This window comes from Xyrauchen texanus, chromosome 31, assembly GCF_025860055.1.
Source record: "Xyrauchen texanus isolate HMW12.3.18 chromosome 31, RBS_HiC_50CHRs, whole genome shotgun sequence".
Lineage (NCBI taxonomy): Eukaryota > Metazoa > Chordata > Actinopteri > Cypriniformes > Catostomidae > Xyrauchen > Xyrauchen texanus.
In genome coordinates, this window is record NC_068306.1 from 6,807,425 (window position 1) to 6,830,664 (window position 23,240).

The window sequence follows — 23,240 nt, forward strand, 5'->3', positions numbered from 1 at the left end:
GAGCGAGAGAGAGAATGCGGCTGGTGTTTTATTAAAGACTTAGCTGGGCTGATGGACCATGTCGAAAATGTCCTCTGATATAGATGGTGATTACGCCGATGTCTCTCTTGTATCTGATGTGTCTTTTTTCTGTTCCTTCTGAAATAATGATGCCCCAGGACCCCAATTATAATATGCAGATGGGGTAGAAGTAATTACAGAAACCACTTTCCCCTGTCATCTTTGTCCCAGAGAGGCTGCGTCGCACATAATGAGAGCTTTTGTGAAGAAGACACCAGTGAAAATATCATGGATACACTCGGCCTTCCACATGTGAAATCAATCAGTTATTGATAGATCATTTGGATTGGCAGAAATAAAGTCTCAACCATCAACACAGAATTAATTATTCACACAATTACATCTTTCTATGGACAGAATAATTGACTTGATTGAAATGAATTGATTTGATCACTTTTACCTCGTGGTTTTTATCCCTAAAATGTGAAAAACTGCATCTCTCACAATGCTAAGGTTTTGTGGGTGGTTGCCAGGGCGTTGCTATGCAGTTGCTAATGTGTTTGTAGGTTTTTTTTGAGTGGTTGCTTGGTGGTTACTTACTGCCCCAAGTCAAAAGAGCCCATAGTAGAAATGAAACGTTCACCACTAATTAAACATGCAAATTAAATAGCATTAGCAATGTAGCATTTTCCATAGAAATCAACAGTAAAATTATCATACAACTATATTACACAGGATTACAGCAAAACATCTTCAACTTGACCTGTATTTTAAAGGAATGTTCTGGGTTAAATACAAGTGAAGCTCAATCTAGAGCATTTTCCTCTTTTAATAAAAAATAAATAAAAAAAACAGCAAAATTTGCCATGGTGATGTTATGTAAAAAAAAAACTAAAATGACTATAAAAATGACTATTTAAACAACTTTACAGCTTAAATAATACATGAGTTTTAACAGAATTAATATAAGTGCTTTTAGGAAATTATAAGCTTAAAATTGGCCCCATTCACTTCCATTGTAAGTGCCTCACTGTGACTTGGAGGGATGAGTCTAAATTAATTTTATTTAGTTTACTTTTATGCTGCTTAAATATGCCTTTTGGGCTGTGTTGTATGGACAAACTGAGCTGAAATCTGTTCATAAAATCTTCACTTCAGTACATACACATCTGGGATGGCTTAAAAATTATAAATCATGAGAGAATTGTTTTTATTTTTCAGTGAACGTTCTTGCATATGTTTCTTTTAACCTGTTGATACGCAATCCCCCGCACTTGGTGGTGACGTCACTCTGCTTACATTTAATGTATAATTTACCCTCTATAAATGTAATTAATGTTAACAAATTCTACATCTTTCCAAAGGTCAAAGGGTTCAAGATTGATATCCGATCTCTGTTTCACGATAGCAATCCTCCAGAAACAGCGATGTAGTCATTTGTGCAGGAGTACACATGAAAACATGCGATATCAAAACAGGACTTCATACCTTTATTATTGAATCCAGTTCAACACACTCGGGTCAATCGTCCATGACAAGCGTTCATTGAAAAACATCCAATAGCACTTTTTGTCCATAAAAGTGATAAATGTGAGAAATATTGATATATTCTCCATTGTTTACATGAGATCTCGCCTTCGTCATCGTTCTTCAACAAACTGCGATCTGAGCAGCATTCATGTTGTAAAACTGTTTATGATCTGATATATTAGAGTCTCATAAACAAAACCAGCCGTCTCCAAAGTCTATTTTTAAAAATGTGGCGTAGTTTTATTCATAATAGTCGAGCAGTGCCGTCAGATTTAGTGTCGTCTTGAGAGGCGGAGCCTTAATTGTACTCTAAACGCTTCCAGTGATTTTACAGAGAATAAAGCTGCAGGAACTCATTTATTATTCGATCATCTTTAAATTTGAAACGTAACTTCTTTAGACTCGTGACTTTGAGATCATTGCATTTCTGGGTTGTCTTGTTACTTTTATTATTGTTTATTTAGATTATAAAACATCTTCAGCCTAAAATATTTCCATTACTATAAACTTCAGCTTCTCTAACTTTAAAAAAATAACAACATATATTAATTCTGAGACTTGTAAAATAAAGCCCAAAGTGTCTCTTTCAAAAGAGACCACAACTGTGTCCAAACTCCAAAGAGTCCCGTAAATACAGCCATTTAAGTTCAGGATTGTCATTTTCATGGTTTGTGCTCAAAAAGGGGGCACACATCAACAGGTTAAGTATCAATTTTGTCTTAGATGTTTCTCATACAATTTCTTGGAGAAAAAACAACAAGTCAGTTGTTGGCATACACTAAGAGAATAGAGCTATACAATGATTGTGGATAGTTTAGAGAAATGTTAAAGCTCATATTGAGATACTGACATCTACCGTTCTCGCTGCATGTCAACAATTGACTCATTTGTGTCTATTTCTATTAAAAGGTTTCATGAGAAACATCTCAGATACTTAAAGGAAACATATGCAATTGTTGATATGCCATACACTGTTGCACATCTCCGTTATCTTTCATTCTTTATTTGCACATGTTTGTAGTTATTGTATTGTATTTTTTGTATTTAAACTGTATGTACGTCTGAGCACAGATTTGTGACCTTTAATCTGAAACTGGTGGAGACAGACGCATGCAAGATCACTGGGAACTTTTTCTCAGGAGAAACATCTGAGAAGCTAAAAACTTCAGCATTCACTCTCCACATAATCTCCTTACCGTCTAGAAGAAAAAACTGAGATATTAAAGAGATGGCCTTTGTGATTTTTCAGGAAGATTTACGTCTGTTTGGGTCACTCTTGGCTTCTTTTGTGAGACACATCAGATATCAATCATCAGAAACCCTTTTTCTGTACCTCCTTGGCCCCACATGCTGGGTCTCTTCTCTTCATTTCTGACATATATTCATCATTTTAATTGCTCGTTTAACGTTTTGTAATATTGACAGATTATACACATAATGAACAGAAGTCTTATCTCCAGGACTGGATCTGAACACGTACGGATTTCCCAGCACGCCTTTTGTCTGGACGGAAGTGTCGGGATGCCCTGTGGGTTTGACAGTGGCCCCCACTGCGCCCTGGCCCATTTGAATGGGATTAATGGAGGAAACGCTTAAGAGGATTTGGGTGTGTTAATAACCATATGTGGCGATATTCTGCTGCTCAACACGTCTTCATTCGCTCATGGAGCTTGTTTGAGTGGCAGACACTGTACGAGACATGGGATACTTATGTATCATCCTTCTACATGCGGTCGTGCATTTCAGAGGAAACAGTCAGACTTTCATATAGTAGATTTCAAATGCATATACATTGTTTCAAAATAGTACTGTGGTTAACTAGTAATGGTAATACTATAGGACTTTGATACTCTGTATTGATATTGATGATGATTACTATTACATTGTACTTCAAGGCACTTCAAATAAAATGCTAAAACAAGAGGGGTTGCCATGGTATTAGGGCTGCAAGCAACTAACGATTATTTTGCAATCGACTAATCTATGATTCGGCTATTGGGGTGATTATTGCAATGATTCATCATTAGCTCTTAACCAACTATTCAGCTTGTGTCCCGACTTAAAAGGTTGTATTAAACATGCTTACTAACAATAAAGAGGACAAAATCTTTTAAATATATATATTTTTTTGCATTGTATTATGGGCTAAGACTACACCTTTTTGTTCACTTGATTTCAATCCATCTTTATCTCACAAAAATCAAACTCTTTCTTCTTTATAGAGCTGCATATAGCCGATTTTCTTCACCATAAGATACACACCGTGACACTCATATTATAATTCACTATGTCGCGAGCAATCACGCTAAACAAAATCTAGCTGCAGCGGCACGCGCCAGTGATGAGCGTCTCCGTGCGAGACAGTGTATCAGCCAGGAGAAGTTTGAAACTCTCTTGCACTGTTTTTCACGTGACGCATATAAGCGGGTCTGTCCGCACAGACAAATGCCAGTTTCGGAGTTTGTGCTTATTTATACAGCCCGCTTCCTTATTATTTGAACTTTAATAAAGGATGCATTAAATACAGTATATAACGCCGCAGTGTTTCCTTTTTAGATGCTCTGACAGGCAATTTTTGCTCAAGTGGAACACCAGGTACAACACTGATTCTGTATTTACTTTTTTTGCATTTTTGTATTAAAATACTCAGCGATCTACATCACCTTAATCTGTATGGAAAGTTTGGACTGTGAGCTCTTCTTTCTTCCTCTCCTCAATCAAGTGTGAGCTGAAGTGCTGCTCTCCAGCGTCATCATTAGCGTTTCAAAAGATCTCATGTAGTGTTAAATGAAATCAGATGACAATTAGAATTGTAATTTTGTCGACAATTTTGTACTGTCGATAATGTCGACTAATCGTTCCAGCCTTACATGGTATTTGTTGATGTTTTTGGTTAAAGTGTCTGTGGTTTCAGGACATTGCTAGATGGTTGCTAGGGTGTTCAGGGTGGTTTCTAGGAAATATAGCTGAGATATATCAGCAGCAGTCTGCATGATTTCAGGGATCATTCAAGTCGCACAGAAAAGCTAATATAATGTTTATATCCCTAACCCTAAAAACAATCAAAAGTATTATAATCTGTGTTTGCGGAGTATACTTTTGTGGTGTTCAAAGCCTAGAGTCCTTCAATTAGTTTCAATCACTGCTCAGTCCACATCTCATATATTAGTAATATCTTCCAGAGATTTCTGTATTTTTGCAGCTGATCTGTGCCAAATGGCTCCACCTCTTTCACCATTTGAGGGTTTGACTGTCAGGTGTGAGAGCGCACAGAGATGGTGAACGGTTTTCTTTGAAGTGTTCACAACATGGTCTGTAGGGAATGATAAGACATTGACTCCTGCTGGTAGAGAAATTATTCCTTCACAGCAATTTGAGCTCATTCTGTGGGCATCTCTTGCTTGCTTTCGCTGAGGAAGGTGGTTTCAGGCCAGCTGAGGGGGAGTTATATCTTCTAGGCTTTGACATGAAGGATAATTGAATTGTATTTGTCTGAAGTCGTTGATAAGCTTGTTCCACTCACAGGGTCATTCATGGGAAACAATGCTCTCAATGCTTTTTTGCCCAAAGATGTCTAAAATAGCTATCCACAAGGTAGATATCTGTTTACTTCAGATTATTCTCTGAATGTTCGCTGATATCTTTTAGATCTGATGTTGACATTTTTGGGTGTTTCCCAAGATGCTATCTCAAAACGAAAACAGAACCAAGAGGGAAGATTAAGTTGTGTTAAAGCTGTTTTGTTGCACTCGACAGTAGTTCAATAGGGCTGGTTAAAAATATTGATATTCTGATAAACCGATCCTCATTTATGGGGATACATACATGATAAACAGTAGATACTTAGAATTCCTAGACTGATCTTTTACTTTAAATATTACTTTATTTTTGGTTGTGCTGATTATTATATTTGTTAAATATATTGCAATTGAACTGCATGGTTTGGGCCCTGTTTTAACTTTTTAATATTATGTATGTATATATATATATATATATATATATATATATATATAGTTTCAAAATGTGCCATGTTAGAAGGTTCCCTGTATAATTTGCAGAAAATGTATTTAGTATTTCAGCAAAATGGACATTATAACTGAAATATACCCAAATGAATCAAATTGAATTTGGAAATCTAATCAAATTAGGCTATCTTTATCCAGCGATATAGTTGAATCTAACTCAAAATACAACATGTTTGAAGTTGAAGGGCCCTATTTTAAGGACGCTAGTGCTGATATAATTCATTAGCACAAAATCGGTGGGCATGGCCATGAAGGTTTGGTATTTTCCTGCAAGCTTGCGCTAAGTCTATGCGCAAGTGGGTTTGGCGTAATTGCACACTCCGCACAATTAGGCTGGCTCAAGGGCAATATAAGAGTTTCTTCTCCAGTTATTCCATTGTCTGCGACCTATTATATAGTTAATTCCCTCAAGACAGCACATTCATATGAAGTTGGTAGTGTAAATGTATGTGATGAATTAGAAGAATGAAAAATGACGTTCTTTTGTGCGCTAACTGCGTGCTTGATGAATGACATTCATGAAATGCTTCTTGTATACACATGGAAAAATTGCACACCATTAAATTATAGAAAATGTAAGTATTATTAATAATTTTCATCTACTGACACACAAATCATGGCTAGTATCATCAGTGATTGTATTGGCACGTACTTCACTTCAACCTTTTGATATAGAAAAATGTTATTCACAAGAACAAATTAAACCAAAAATGTTTCTAAATTCAAATTACACTTCAAACTAAATGAAAATATAATCAAAATAACGAAGTGGTAAAAAAACAAACAAATCCAACTTCCACCCGCCCCTTTTGGAGTGACTTTAAAATCACTCTATGACAACTGGTGGAAAAATACTAATATAAATTAGATCAATAATACAATTGTAAATATAAACTTAATAATAACTGAAAAATAAACCATAGCCTTTAGAGAGTTTAACACGAGTCTCATAAATGTTTGTTTCATAAAATGGCTATGGCATTGATTTTCAGAGATTTAATTTGATTTTAAAAGAGTTTGGACATGAACTTTATTACCAACTGCTGGTAGATGCAAATGCATGAACTGAATTGAAATGTTTGTGCTAAGATGTGGTTTTGAAACGTCGTAGCGCAATGACCTATTTCACAGGCAAATTGCTCTTTGCGCCACTTCGTTACCATATGATATACCCACAGTTTGCGCAAACACTCCCACCCACGCCCACTTGCACTTTGCGCTGGCACTAAACAATGCACTTAGAATTAGCGCTCTCATGACAATTAGACAATTAGATAAGACGTTGCTCGCGGTCGTAGCACTCTCACGAAAATAGAGCCTAACTGTTAGTCAATTTGTCAACATGTCAAAATGCCACCGTTCACAATCCTGTTATACATATTTCCCAGAATAACAGGATATTTAATGAGAATAAAATTTGGACTGTGAAAAGTGGGGATTATATTTCAGAATAGATCCAGTTGACTGAAGGGGAGGGGTTGAAATAGCAAGAGGGATTCGTGGACATCATCTTTAAAAAAACATGCGCTGAAGAATCGTTCACAATTATTGAGCGCGTTTACGTGCAAACCAATACGCTGATGAACTACCAAAAATCAGCTTATTCAAAACATTTGACAACACATAAAAAACTGTGTTTACAGGACATGCTTTTGATGTCAAACTGTAAATATACATAAGCCAGGAAGAATGTGGGTAAAGGTGCTTTCATGCAACAGGAAATCAGTGTAATGGGCAAAATCAGTTTATGCTGTTTAAGGTGCTTGCGTGACCACACACATTGTCGGCTTATTAAGTATAATCTCTGTTAAAGTACTAAAATACCAGGAATGTGTTTTAAGAAAGTTAATATGGTTGATTTTGATTTTATGTGGACTTATAACACAGAGGTTCCACTTGTGTAAAATATACTGTAAGCACTTTAATAATTGAAGAATCTCTCTTCTCCCGCAGCTCTCTTCACAGAGGTCCCTCATGACATCACGGCACAGCGTGGACAGGATGTGGAGATGGCGTGCTCGTTCCGGGGTGCGGGCTCACCGTCCTATTCACTGGAGATACAGTGGTGGTACATCAGGAACCACAGAGAATGGACGGACAAGCAGACGTGGACCACCAATCAGGTAGAGGTGTAAATGACCCGTAATGCCTTTTCACTCACAGCAGATTCAAACCAGCCGCGACAAGCAACGTGCAATACATTTAGTTTGTTACAGAAATGACACACTTGAACCTTTGGCATTAACATGTGTCAGCTCCATTCCGGTAGGTTGAGAATTACATTTGTGCCAGAAGCCAAAGAGTTACTAAGACCATAATCCCTTCATTCTGTCAGCAGTGTACCCCTGAGTTGAGCCCTAAACCACAGCAGAGATCTGCCTGCAATTACATCACTAACTAGAACTAACTATATGCATTCTGTCACCCGCCTGCCATTATAGACCCATTTCTGCTTTCTCTCTGTGACTGTGCCAGTCAAACAGACCGGTCTATTTTAAGAGTCAGAGATGGAGAGTTCAGTAACCTGTCCAGCACACACACACACACACACACACACACACACACACACACACACACACACACACACACACACTAATAACCTGCTGCCAGTCAAAGGCTTCAGCACCATGGAGAGTTCCCCCTGCATGAATGCAGCCAGTGTCTCACACACAGAGACTTCCTTATGAATTAAAATGTGTCAGTAGATAGAATGTTTACTAATATATATATATATATAATGTGCATTTACAAATGAAATATTTATACTGGGAGGATTAGAGTTCGGATCCGGATCATATTTCACCCCCAAAATCAAAAGAAGTCTAAACGTATTTTGTTAGACCTTTTTAAGATCTATTGCATTTTGACTTTATTTTCATGACAATTGGAGAAAGAATTGCCATTTGCAAGTATATTTTTGTCTTCACTCACCAGACTTTCGACATGACGTGTAAGTGTAATTCAACATAAAACTCAAACTGGGAGGGCTGAACGAATCGAATTGCATTGATTTAGAGAATTATTGCGATTGTGATTTGAAACAAACCTTTGTTTCCTTTTAACCAAAATTAAACCATATTTTACTGCTGACCGTAAATACTGTTCTAGAAAGGGTTTTCATACTTACATTTACATTTATGCATTTGGCAGACGCTCTTATCCAAAGTGACTTACAGTACACTTATTACAGGGACAATCCCCCCCGGAGCAACCTGGAGTTAAGTGTCTTGCTCAAGGACACAATGGTGGTGGCTGTGGGGCTCGAACCAGCAACCTTCTGATTACCAGTTATGTGCTTTAGTCACTACGCCACCACCACTCCAGTGGAGTCCTAAAGAACCAAACTGTACAAATTAATAAAACAGTGAAGCACTCTGTTATTGCAATATAATAATAATGTTTATTGCTTTAATAATTTCTTAACTTTCTTGTGGCATTGCTATGCTGTCTGGTTAAACCTTCAATCCATTATTTTGGCAGATGCTTTTATTTTTAAAATAAAGTTTCTGTTGTTTGTAGTTGAGTTGACACCAGCCTTTTAATCCGGTAAAATACTCTCATCTGTCTTGCTGTCCACAAAGCCCCGCTGTCATGGGTCATTTTAAATTTGTAGCGACCAAACATAGAGGAATGTGAAATAATGCAAAAATGCAATTAAAGTGAATCTGGAGCACTTTAAATATGATGCGCTTATCAATTGAGCGCAGTTGGATGTGAATGTTATAAGATGATCTGTTCATTTTCAAATCTGTTTGTTTATTATTAAAGGCTTGGAATATACCAAAGAAAAAACTTTATGGCTCGGCTTCCATAGGAAGGAATTGAAAGTGCTCGCTCACATTCGCTCCGCACACGCCAGTGGAAACATACCATAAAGCCAAACTGCTAGTGTTTTTATCAACACGCATGTCTAGATGTAGAACACAGGCTAAATATAGAAAATTACTCAAAAACTTATCGTCGATATTGTGGTAATTGATTATAATGAAGAACAATAGTAATAGACTGCAGCAGATCTATTGGGCTGCTTTAAATTCTTGTGCACAGATCTGATATTTTTACACCTGATTTGTTGTCATAAGCGACTGTCTCAATCACTTGCGGGATGGACATTGACCATGAAGCACATTTAACTGCTCGGCCATGCAGCTGCATTTCCACATTCACCAATAGCGCTCGTGGCCTATCATAAATACGGTATGTTAATGTGCATTTTTACGACTTTGTAATGTGTATTTCCACCTGGATACATTTGAGGAAGAATCACCATTTGCAAGTGTATTTCCACCTGGTTTACACACAAGATTTAACGTTGAAACATTAACATGTGTTTGAACACCAGTTGAATCTCTGAGCATGCATTTAGCGCTGATTCAAGAAAATCTCTCATCTGCGTGGATGTTTTCTTCCGTCTGTAGCAGAAGTGCACGGCTGTGTATGCGGGCAGCTAAGAGTAAACTGTGGTCTCACAGAAGTGTTTCGGTTGAGTGCACATTAACCAGTCGAAAGGTCTCTTTAATTCATCTCACACATATCACAGATGCAGTAAGGTTTCTTTAATGAAAGGGGATTGTATGAATGTCATCTTTAGATACACAATACACAGAACAAGTCAAACCAAACAGTTATGCCATACAAATGACTGTATTACAGTAATGAGAATAATGAGAATTACAACAACAACAACAAAACTCAATAGTGTGAACATGGAGGGAAATGTGCTAAACACATTGTCACAATGGTCCTAAAACGCTAAATCTTCTTGTGTTTCTAAGCTGAAATGTGACCACAGCATGAGACTGTGAGACTCGGGTGAGTACAGGAAACACACTGGTATTAATGTACTAGGGAGTTTGCAGCAGGTAACAGACCACACATTAATCACACAGGTAGAAATAGCTGCAGCTTCCCGAGAGAGTGGGAGAGTTTGCAGGGCTTCCTGCTGTGAACTCAAGATGCTGTTTAATTGGATGGAGGGATGAAAAGGGGGAAATATAGAAACACTCGCTCACCTTTAGATCATTCATTATTCATGAGAGGCTCTTGAGGATTGGCAGAGGCCAGTTAAGACCGCATGGCACACAGAGTTATTATACCGCCTGAGAACTAACAGCTCATTTGAGCATACTGGACTTGAGTTTAAATGTGTGTCTGTGTGTGTACAACTATTCTACTGCAGTAACTGTTTGTTACATTGATAGCAGTTAAATTAAGCAGCTCAATCATCTCATCCATGGTCCAATAATAAAGGGAGTGTTTACCCAAAAATAAAATGTTGTGGAACACAAAAGGATGTGTGCAAAATGTTCAAGTTGCCCATGTTCATACAATGAAAATATACATTAACGATGTCTGTCAAGCTCCTTTTGTCAAGCTGCTTTTCAGCAGCGCCACGGCGAAGCTTTTAGTCTGAATTGAATATGATGAGTTAAAAAGAGTGTGTGGTGCAAAATAATGCAAACACTTCACATCTTTCTATTGCATTGTGCAGGGCTGGACAAGATATGTAAATCAAGATATATAAATCAAGATATGACCGTATGTGAATTTTAAACGAGCTCTGATTGTCCGTGAGACGGTTCTGTGCTCGCTTCATGAATTTCATCTCGTGCACAGAATAACAGCTGTGTTGTGTTTGATTCGTTTTGGTAACGTGCGCTGATCGCGTTATATATATATACAGTGCTCCAAATTGACTTTAAATGTTCACTACAAGTTCCTTAACAAATTTTAAAGGGGTAGTTCACCCAAAAATGAAAATTCTCATCATTTACTCACCCTCATGCCATCCCAGATGTGTACGACTTTCTTTGATTTGCTGAACACAAATTCAGATTTTTTAAGAATACTTCAGCTCTGTAGGTCATCACAATGCAAGTGAATGGGTGCCAACATTTTGAAGCTCCAAAATTCACATCAAGCCAGCATGAAAGTAATCCATACGACTCCAGTGGTTAAATCCATGTTTTCAAACACGATATGATGGGTTTGGGTGAATACAGATCAATATTTATGTCCTTTTTTGTCATACATTTTCCTCCCTGCCCAGTAAGCACTGGTGGACTGTTAGTGGCGTAGTGGGCTAAAGCACATAACTGGTAATCAGTAGGACGCTGGTTCGAACCCCACAGCCACCACCATTGTGTCCTTGAGCAAGGCACTTAACTCCAGGTTGTTCGGGATTGTACCTGTAATAAGTGCACTGTAAGTCGCTTTGGATAAAAGCGTCTGCCATAAACATAAATGTAAATGTAAGCAGTTTGCCTTTTTAATTATTAGAAAAGAAAGTTAAAAGTGACAGGGAGCTGTTGAGGAGAGGCTGATAGCACACGTGCTTTAGAGATAAATAAATGAGCGCTCCACCGGATGCTGGATCTGCTGAAGTTGTGTGAGGTTGGTTTATTACATCTGTTTAACCGAGATATTTGCAGACGGTGTGTGATATTAGTTTGACTGATATTTGCCTTTTTATCATGACACAAGACTTAAAAGGTAAAAGTTAAATGTTACAGGGAACTGTTGTGGAGAGAGCGAGAGAATGAATCAGGTGAGCACTTTAACATTATGAGCTCAAATGCGTCTGCTGCGGCTTTGATATGCAGATCGTTTAAATGACACTGTGGCTACGTCTACATTAATCCGGATACATTTGAAAATGGCGTTTTGTTTCAAAATGCTCTACGTCCACACTAACATTTTCAAGCGCTTTCCAAAAGTTGCTCGTCCACACTGCGGAAAATCCCCGCTGCATGTACGGTCTGAAACGCAATTGTCCTCGTGTTCCGTCACCGGACACCATTTCCAAGTAAACTTCCCTTCGCCTTTGAAGGAACGCAATGTGATGGTTGTACAAAGTGACATTTGTTTTTTAACAATGCTATCAAAGTGAGTATCAGGCACAACAGCGCCGCTATAACACGGGCCACCATCTTGATTGTTTTGCTTGGATAGATCACATGACTAAAAATGCGTCATCGTTTTCCAAAGCATCCGTTTTCACAGTCCACAATGCGAAAACGGCATTTTCAAGTTTATCCACTTTGGAGTGCGTTTTCAAAAAGCTCACAGACAAAAACGTAACGGAGAGAAAAAGATGCGTTTTCAAACTAAAACGTATTAGTGTGGACTAGGCCTGTGTTGCACACCGGTTTATTATTGTTGTAACACGATGGCACATAACAACAAAACGTACCGTGACTTGTCGTTTACATACCTCAGTCACTTGATATTCAAGCAGGCGATTTTCGGCATCCTCAAGAAAACAATCGGCCATCATCTACAATATATCTGTCAACCTATTGGTCAACCATGTGAGGAGATATGAGCGTCTCGGGGGTTTAACCAGATCCCATAGTAATGCCGTTAATTTGTGATGGGGGAACAGTAGGCCCCACTTCGCACCCCAATTCGCTGAATCCTGTAGGAAACACTGCTATGCGACAGTAATGAGCAATTAAAGCAATGGCGTGACGCAACAGGTCACAACTAGAGGTAGACAGATATATAGTTTTACTGATTAATCGCGGCCAATATTTGCTTTTTGGAGCTATCAGTTATTGGCAAAATATTATGCCAATAGTTGCAGATTCACACTTCAATATATATTTTGTTATTTTGATTCAAAATTCAAGTATTGTATTTTGAAGCGAGGGCATGCAAAGAAAAATGTGACTATATTGAAACGTTTCCCGCGTTGAAACGTTCAGCACATATATCGCATCTCCAACTTCATATAATAATAATAAATTATTCCTCAATAAACCCCATCTGGTGAGATATTATAGTTACACAAAACCCTTAATCTGGTGAATATTTAGGTTGTAATAAGCTTAAGTTGGCAAATAGATAACTAGTCTCTTGTCATTTCAAAGTAAGAGTCCCTTGTGTGTTTTGGGCTTGTTTATAGTAAAAAGTCCCACATAATGCACCAAATCTATATTGGGAGTTTGATTGCACGATATACTGCATTCATTTTGGACTCTTATAGCCTCAGTGTCTGTGCCAGTCATAGTAACAAAATACTAAAGACCATTGTTTTACATTCTATAGATCGCTATTAAAAACAATAGACTGATTAATCTGCCTTTTCCTCCATCTTTATTATCGGTATTGACAAAATGAACTATCGGGGGACTGGGTAGCTCAGCGAGTATTGACGCTGATTACCACCCCAGGAGTCACGAGTTAGAATCTACGGTGTGCTGAGTGACTCCAGCCAGGTCTCCTAAGCAACCAAATTGGCCCGGTTGCTAAGGAGGGTAGAGTCACATGGGGTAACCTCCTTTAGTGGTTCTCGCTCTCAATGATGCGCGTGGTAAGTTGTGTGTGGATCACGGAGAGTAGCATGAGCCTCCACATGCTGTGAGTCTCCGCGGTGTCATGCACAACGAGTCACATGATAGGATGTGTGGATTGACTCATCCTCCGTCACCCGGATTGAGGTGGGTAACTGTGCCACCACGAGGACCTACTAAGTAGTGGGTCGACCTCTAGTTACAAAGCGTTCGAGAATCGATGGCATTTGGCAAAATTAGCGTCTTCATGTACCACATTTGAATTAAATATGAGCACAAGATTTGAGGGCAAGAGTTTCCATTGATTAACTTGACTATTTTATTTTTGGGTGATCTAAGGGGCCATTCAGACCAAATGCGGTCTTGCATTAAAAAAAGCAAGATACAGCAAATTGAAGAGAACGCACATGTCTCGAGACATGTTTAAATTATTTTTAACTTGACAACGCTTAAGCAACACTGCACTCAGACACAGGTCAGCGGCCAAAGACGTCCATCTTGCACATGTTTACATTGGAAAACAATTTAAAAACAGCGCAGATGATTTAAATTTTGTACCCTGTCTCTAACATTTCTCTAATATACAGATCCAATATATCTGTCTAACAGTATGACTGTGTGATGTTTTTAATTCCAGGTGATTCCCCAGAATGAGATGTCGAAGGACGCCACCAAAATCAGTGTAAGTGTGTGAAGTTTGGCTTTAATTTGCTCCTCTTTTCCTTTTGTGAATGTCTATTTATTGTGTTTCATTGGCTCATGTGCAGCCGTTAGCATCTGCCATCAGTAATGGAATGTAAAAATACATTGAGTGTCTTTGTGTGGCAAATAACAGGAGCGTTCCAACACGACATCATGGTCGGTTGGGCTAAAGGTGATTTGTTAGCTACTCGCTCAGCTCTAGCTGGTTGTGCTGCTCCAGGGTGTGCGTGTATGTGTGTATGTGTGTGTACGACGACTGGTTGTGTGAGCAGCATGAACTAACAAAGCATAACACCCAACGGCAACCACAATGCATGTAGGGAACCTCCTCATGTTAAAGCATCAGATAGCCGCTGTCCACAAACTGAGACTGAGAGAGGGGCTGTTTTGTGGTGTTTGTATTTCAGAGGTAGACTAGCGTGCAGCTACAGTTAGCTGTTTGTATGTTCCGCTTTGCTTTCAAGATCATGATGGATCAGTAGCCAATAGGATAGGATCAAATAATACTGTAGAGCACAACAGAAGAGAAAACAATTGAACAAACCAGAGCAGATTACTGTAAAACATAACAGAACTGAAAACAGTAGTACACAATAGATCGTAATTGAATAGGACAGTAGAGCACAGTGAAAAAGAGTACAAGGGAACAAAATGGATTAAATATGGGGGGATGGATTAAATCAAAGCATCTCATCTCTGCTACTCCATAAAATATTCACAAGGACGTTTGAATCCAGTGTGAAAGAGCTCTCGATCTGTGGCTGAAGAACCCCGCTGTGATGAGGGTTCACACACGATCGCGCTCTCGGTCCCTGACGTTCACACAATCCAGGACTCTTCCCAGCGATGTTGTGTTCAACTCTTGCCCACCTACGTTAGAAACCATCATTGGCAAGTGAAAGCTTCAACGTGACATTGCATTACAAAATTCAAGTGTTAAAGGACTAGTTCAGCCCATCTTTGAGTGTGATAACGGCAGTGTTTGTTTGCAGAATATTCAGATATCCATTGACAAACATTGCCTGTGAATAAGTTACTGTTAGCACGTTTGTTGGTTTGTGAATGTGTTTGTTTATCCACCTTAGTTCCCACTCAATCTGTTTGACTGGCAGACGGCTATATCAAGCATCTGGACTCACGCTTGAAGGCTTCTGGGAATTCGGACCGCTTTAGAGAGAGAGATTGTCCTATTGTTTTTGTATCTCAGGTAGAGTGCTAGGCAGTAGGTACAAATAAACAGAGAGAGAGAGAGCTGTTCAGTGAGTGTCTCTCTCTGCCGTTCCATGGCTCCATCTCATTGCATCTCTAATGCAGACGTCTTTCTTTCACTGCCTTGACTGCATCTACTGGCAGCATTTGACTGGCTTACTAGCCCTTTTGCACTTACAAAAGAAATGAGAAAAAATGGCTGTTCTGGTACTTATGGAAATAAGGAAGGCAGCACTGCTTGAATTGTTTTCTCCCTTGGATTAATTGCTTGCGCTTGTATTATTCTCATTTGAAATTTGCGTTGTATAAAATCATCTGGTGAGTTAATACTATTACTATTTTTGTAAGTACACTACTTCAGGTTGCCTGAAACATGAAACATGTGCATTGATGTTCTTTGCCTAATTGCCCGTTGTGGATGTCACATTTTGTAAATTAAGGCTTTTTTTTTTTTTTTTTTCGTTTTTTTCTCCCATTTTCTCTCCAATTTGGCATGCCCAATTCCCATTGCACTCTGAAGTCCTCATGGTGGCGTAGTGACTCGCCTCAATCTGGGTGGCGGAGGACGAATCTTAGTTGCCTCCGCGTCTGAGACCGTCAAACTGTGCATTTTATCACTTGGCTTGTTGATCGCGTTACCAGGGAGATGTAGCACATGCGAAGGCTTCACGCTATTCTCTGTGGCATCCACGCACAGCTCACTACGCGTCCCACCGAGAGCGAGAACCACATTATAGTGACCACAAGGAGGTTACCCCATGTAACTCTACCCTCCTTAGCAACCGGGCCAATTGGTTGCTTAGGAAGCCTGACTGGAGTTACTCAGCACGCCCTGGATTCGAACTCATGACTCCTGGTGTTGTAGTCAGCGTCTTTACTCGCCCAATTGACGGCCTTTTTAACAACTATGTGTAATTACTAAATGTACTGTTCATGCACGACTAATCCAGATACAAGGAAACATTATTAGAGGTAAAAAAGTGCATTTTTCAGTTGTTTCTTCACTGAGTTATTGTTAGATATGATGCATTCTTACAGATTTGATGCTGCCGGGTTTTGACTGAGAAGCAGATCTGTAAACAAAATTATACTTGAATTAACGGTTTGCCTGGTATGATATCTATGCTGATAAATTCAGTCTTATTTTGGTGTGGCAAGTGGCTTATTTTGGGCTTGTTTTTCCACACCACATTGTGTTTCTCTTATGAGATCTGACAACACTGCAACTGGTATTTCAACCGCCCCTTACCGTAGAGTACTGCCATTTTAAAAAGAACACTATTAACATTTATTTTCTTCTTACCGGTTGCCATTTGGAAAGGAGGTTGTAAACTTTACCGGAATTAAAAAATGCTATTAGAAATAATAATTTAGCATGATGCTGTATGGTTTATATGCATTTATAGCACCCTCTTGTGGACTAAGGACAATGTCAATTTTAAAATCTGCTGTCTTATAATCCCAATTTAATTCCAATCTTTGTTATATTTTAGATAAAATTTGAATTTAGCTTCTCAGCCCAGTTGACAGCCCTAATACCTGCTATAGAAAATGTTTTATGATATTCAGAGAACAGGTCAAAAGTGACAATAGACATAGCTGACCTCTTGATTCCTTATAATAGAGTGCAACAGTCTTGTTCCAGAAATAAACAAAACTCTCATTCATACATTTCTCCATAGGTGAATTGTTTTTCAATTATAACTTCTACATTTACATTTACCTTTATGCATTTGGCAGATGCTTTTATCCAAAGCGACTTACAGAGCCCTTATTACAGGGACAATCCCCCTGGAGCAACCTGGAGTTAAGTGTCTTGCTCAAGGACACAATGGTGGTGGCTGTGGGGATCGAACCAGCAACCTTCTGATTACCAGCATAGTGCGTTAGCCCACTACGCCACCACCACTCAACCTTTAAAGACAGATCTTTAATCAATGGTATATGCTTCTGTTGAAGCCATCAGTCCCTGTAATTTCATCTTCATTTATTAAAAAAACAATTACGTTTAATAGCTGAATTCCTGGTGGAGAACTACACTACCCATAATCCTAAAGCGAGATCCACCAATCAGAGAATCGCAGCAAACAAAGTGCGCCAAAAGAGCTCTGCAGCGACCACCCGCTCCTATGATGCACTGTGAATGACAGTGCAGCCGGTCGTCTACACTCTCAAACTACTTATGGAAAAAAATGAATGGGAAAAGGACTTCTGGAACCAAGATGGCTGAAAACATTTTGCACTCTATTGGATTAATGTCTATAACACTGGGGGAAACTATTGGGCTATTAATTAATATATTTACCAACTTCCCACCTTCCATGGCTTGTCATTTCCTGACCTTCATTTGTCAATGGCTGACATGATCTTCATCGGCATACTTCTCAGTCATCAACAATATCTGATTACATCATCCTATCGCTTCCATTGCTGGTTCTTAGAGGCATTTGATTGGCCCTTATGCTCTCTGCTTCTGGGGCCCATATAAGATGAAGTTTTAAATGAAACAATAACTGCAAATGCTTAGAGAGTTCGTTAATTAGTCTAGAAGTGTATTAGATTTGAGATTGTATTTTACGAGTACCACATTTTTATTTTTAAAGGCTATATATATCTGATGTATCCCCTCTTAAAATATAATGCACATTTTGGCATACTGTACATTTCATAGCTACTGCCTCAGCCTTTGAGCCCAAATCAGCTGGAGTCCATTTTAATTCAGCATATTCAGCACACAAATGCAGCAGATGAGGCTCAATCATTACTTAATACACTGACTGATCATTTTCTAATATCTCCTCAGACATAACCAACTCTCCTTTCCCCTCTCCACAGGTGGTGAAGGTTGCCGGTAGCAACATCTCCCACAAGCTGCGTCTGTCCAATGTGAAGCCGTCGGACGAGGGCACATACGAATGCCGCGTCATCGACTTCAGCGACAGTAAACTGCGCCACCATCACGTGCGGGCATACCTGCAGGTGGAGCAGGGCGAGGGGAACATGGCTCCTCCATCCCAGCAGGGGGCAGCATCACAAGAGGAACTTCTGCAGTCCGAGCACAACAAGCATCAGCCAGTGCACCACTCCCACCACAAACCCGGCCGAGAGCTCAGGAAGAGGTCCGCTGATGATAGTACCACTGACTGCACAGAGAGCTGTGCACTTTAAATTCCTCAGCTTAGTTCCAACTCGACCCCGACACCCCAAACCCTCAATTCCTTAAGCCTAGAGCCCTAATTTTAAAAGGATAGTTCAGACAAAAATTAAAATTCTGCTATCGTTTACTCACCCTCATGCTGTTCCAAACCAATGTGACTTTCTTTCTTCTGTGGAACACTAAAGGAGATTTTGAATTCTTTTAAATGTTCACACCGTTCTTTTCCCAAAATATTGAGTAGCTTCAGAAAACTTGGAATGTAGCACACAAGTCGTATGGACTTCTTTAATGACATTTTAATTGTTTTTCATGTTTTTTTGTTCTCTGTCACTTGAAAGTCCCTGGACTGCAAAACAAATTATCATATTATATATATATATATATATTAGATCAAAATTACATAAGATAATTACATGAGTCATTTTTCCAACAGTTGTTTACGGACAGATTGTTTCACTTTTAATTGACTATAGCACAATTCCAGTGGGTCAGAAGTTTACATACATTAAGTTAACTGTGCCTTTAAGCAGCTTGGAAAATTCCAGAAAATGATGTGAAGCTTTTTGGCAATTAGCCAATTAGCTTCTGATAGGAGGTGCACTGAATTTGAGGTCTACCTGTGGAAGTATTTTAAGGTCTACCTTCAAACTCAGTGCCTCTTTGCTTGGCATCTTGGGAAAATCAAAAGAAATCAGCAAAGACCTCAGAAAATAAATTGTGGACCTCCACAAGTCTGGTTCATCCTTGGGAGGAATTTACAAATGTCTGAAGGTCCCACGTTCATCTGTACACACAATAATAATCAAGTATAAACACCATGGGACCACGCAGCATCATAGCGCTCAGGAAGGAGAAGCATTCTGTCTCCTACAGATGAGCGTAGTTTGATGTGAAAAGTGCAAATCAATCCCAGAACAACAGCAAAGGACCTTGTGAAGCTGCTGGAGGAAACAGGTTGACATGTATCTATATCCACAGCAAAACTAGTCCTATATCGACATAACCTGAAAGGCTGCTCAGCAAGGAAGAAACCACTGCTCCAAAACCATCATAAAAAATCCAGACTACAGTTTGCAAGTGCACATGAGGACAAAGATCTTACTTTTGGAGAAATGTCGTCTAGTCTAATGAAACAAAAATGTAACTGTTTGGTCATAATGATCATCGTTATGTTTGTAGGAAAAGGGTGAGGCTTGCAAGCCTAAGAACACCATCCCAACCGTGAAGCATGGGGGTGCAGCATCATGTTGTGGGGGTGTTTGCTGCAGGAGGGACTGGTGCACTTCACTAAATAGATGGCATCATGAGGAAGGCAATTGATGTGGATATATTGTAATAATGTAACAAGAGATGTAATAAGTAACATCTCAAGACATCAGCCAGGAAGTTAAAGCTTGGTCGCAAATGGACAATGACCCCCAAGTACCTCCAAAGTTATGGCAAAATGGCTTAAGGACAACAGAGGCAAGGTATTGGAGTATCACAAAGTCCTGATCTCAATCTGAGCAAGGAGGTCTACAAACATGACTCAGTTACACCAGTTCTGTCTGCAGGAATGGGACAAAATTCCAGCAACTTATTGTGAGAAGCTCGTTGAAAACTCCCCAAAAACATTTGACCCAAGTTAAACAATTTAAAGGCAATGCTGCCAAATATTAAAAAAAGTCTATGTAACCTTTTGACCCACTCAGGATGTGATGAAAAGCTGAAATAAATCATTCTCTCTACTATTATTCTGACATTTCACATTACATTTTAATTATTAATTTTTTCTCCCCTATTTGGCATGCCCAATTCCCAATGCGCTCTAGGTCCTCGTGATGGCATAGTGTCTCAGTTGCCTCCGCGTCTGAGACCGTCAATCCGCGCATCTTATCACGTGGCTTGTTGAGCGCGTTACCGCGGAGACATAGTGCGTTTGGAGGCTTCACGCTATTGTCCACGGCATCCACGCACAACTCACCACACGCCCCACTGAGAAAGAGAACCACATTATAGCGACCACAAGGAGGTTACTCCACGTGACTCGACCCTCACTTGCAACCGGGCCGATTTGATCAGCACGCCCTGGATTCAAACTCACAACTCACGGTGTGATGGTCAGCGTCTTTACTTGCTGAGCGACCCAGGACCCCCCCAGACATTTCACATTCTTTAAATAAAGTAGTGAACATAACTAAGACAGGGAATGATTTCTAAAATTAAATGTCAGGAATTGTGAAAAACTGAGTATTTGAATGTAATTGGCTAATGTGTAAAGTTGTAAAATGTGTACGTTTCTGTAAAACAATTTATTTTGTTTTCCACAGAAGAAAGAAAGTAATATACTGTAGGTTTGGAACAACATGAGTGTGAATAAATGATTACAGAATTTTCATTTTTGGGTGAGCTTTTCCTTTTAACACAAGATGTATATTTCTGTATAAAACAACAGTAGATGTCTGTTCAGAACAGCGAGTGCATGTCACAAATGTTTCTAATAATATTTGCTAAATAACAAGCAACAAAATTGGACCGTTGATTTAAACTCTTTGCTCATTCTTAGTACGATCGGATTCATGTTTTTGATGCAGTGTTTCTGTAGTCAGATGGGGTAATCACACGAAGAAATGTCTGGATTATATTTAACCCCAAAATCAAGAGAAAAAAAAATGTAATAATAATAATAATCAAATATTAGAAAATCAATTTCAATGAATGTAAATAATACAAAAATCACTTTTCAATGAAAGTAATGTCACTTATTAGTCCTTAACAATCTGAATATTGTCTTTATTTCCTTTTGATTTTGGCGTAAAGTAGGACATTTCTGGACAGTTTTGCGAGAGTCGCCCAGAGAGGAGGGGTAGAACAAAAGTTAATGTTCAAAATATTCCTCAACCGGTCTGAACCATGACATTTCCAGGCTGTAATTACTATCGTTGTTTACATATAATGTTAAATGCACCGGTCTGCGGGGTTTATTTAGACTTTAAGAGATTTCACAGGTGCAAAAATGTGCCAATAGGCTTCTGTCTTACGAATGAGGGGACGATGCACACGCGATATTACAATGTTTCGTGATTTTATGCAGCTTTTGAAAACAATCACAGTGTGTTTAATGGTATTATTGGCAGCTTAGTTTCTGGTTTATTTGATTGTTTAGATTCAAGCGTTTTTGGAAGTAATAACTGTGTACAGATTGTCTCTATTACAGTGATCCTGCAGGAGACTGGTTTCAACCTCAATGTATGCCTTTATCAAATAAATAAAAATATTGATCATATATCTTAACGTACTGTTAATACAGGATTTCCCTTGCTCTTTTGAAATCAAAAACACTACATAGATATCACAACATCTATTCGAGCGGAGCCGTGACACTGCGTGACTTTCCTTTATAGCGTTGTGTGAAAAGAGTTATATGCATTGTTATGAATAGCTGCAGTCTCTTGTACCTTATCGCTTAATTAATTCACCAAAATTGGTAGATACAGGCCCACACCATCTGCTTATCCGATATTATCAGATACCCTTCAAGGTGGCGTTTTTGCCTTGTGTTCTAACAAATGGCTTCTGCACTTTCCCAACCTCTAAAATCACCTTCATTCTTCATTTCTTTCCTCACTCCAGTTAGCTTTGTTATCCTTAATGGGAGTGAATCCCTCAGACAATGCACATATCAAGCGGTTTGACTCCATAATGATGCTAGCATACTTATCAGAAGCGACCGAGAGGAAATTGCATTAGCCCTGTACGCTGCGCGTTAGTTGGTCGCCCGTGCCACTCGGGCCCTGTGAATAATAGCGCCTCTGTCAGCGTTGGCAGCAGGATAAAGAGCAAAGTACAGTGCCGATAACACACCAGAGCGCTAACACAAAGCATATGAGGCAGCTATAATTCGACTCTCAAGGGCTAGCACATTTATTAGACTGTCAGAGAGGGACCGGCGGACCACACGAGACTGAACCAACAGGTCCAAACTGCTTATCTAGGTCGCAAGAACCTCCCGGGCTTCGACTGTTCATCACATTAACTGCACAGCTGCCACACGTTTGGCTGATTGGATAATCACATGGATGATTGTTGGTGTCAGATGGGCTGGTTTGAGTATTTCTGGGATTTTCACACACTAAAGTCTCTAGAATTTATGGTGCAAAAGCATCTAAAGTCCAACATTTCTTTAAAGGGTTCATGCAATGAGGAAACACATTTTCCTTGATCTTTTGACAAATTAGAGGTCATTGTACTTTGCAAACATACTGTGAGATTCAGAACTCAAAATGTCCTCCTCACTGCAAAAAGAGTATTTGTTGAAACCAATCTGCCAAAACGACTCATCCT

General features: G+C 39.1%; 1 protein-coding gene across 1 annotated transcript in view; it reads left to right on the plus strand.

The window, feature by feature from the left end:
* Positions 1-22,543, plus strand: part of LOC127625295 (V-set and transmembrane domain-containing protein 2-like protein) — a 62,119-nt gene extending 39,576 nt beyond the window's left edge. Inside the window, exons 2-4 of the mRNA XM_052100497.1 lie at positions 7,509-7,678; positions 14,487-14,531; positions 18,596-22,543. Coding sequence (XP_051956457.1) covers positions 7,509-7,678; positions 14,487-14,531; positions 18,596-18,928 — 548 coding nt within the window. The 3' untranslated portion in view covers positions 18,929-22,543. The remainder of the gene's footprint in view (positions 1-7,508; positions 7,679-14,486; positions 14,532-18,595) is intronic.
* Positions 22,544-23,240: the final 697 nt, after the last annotated feature.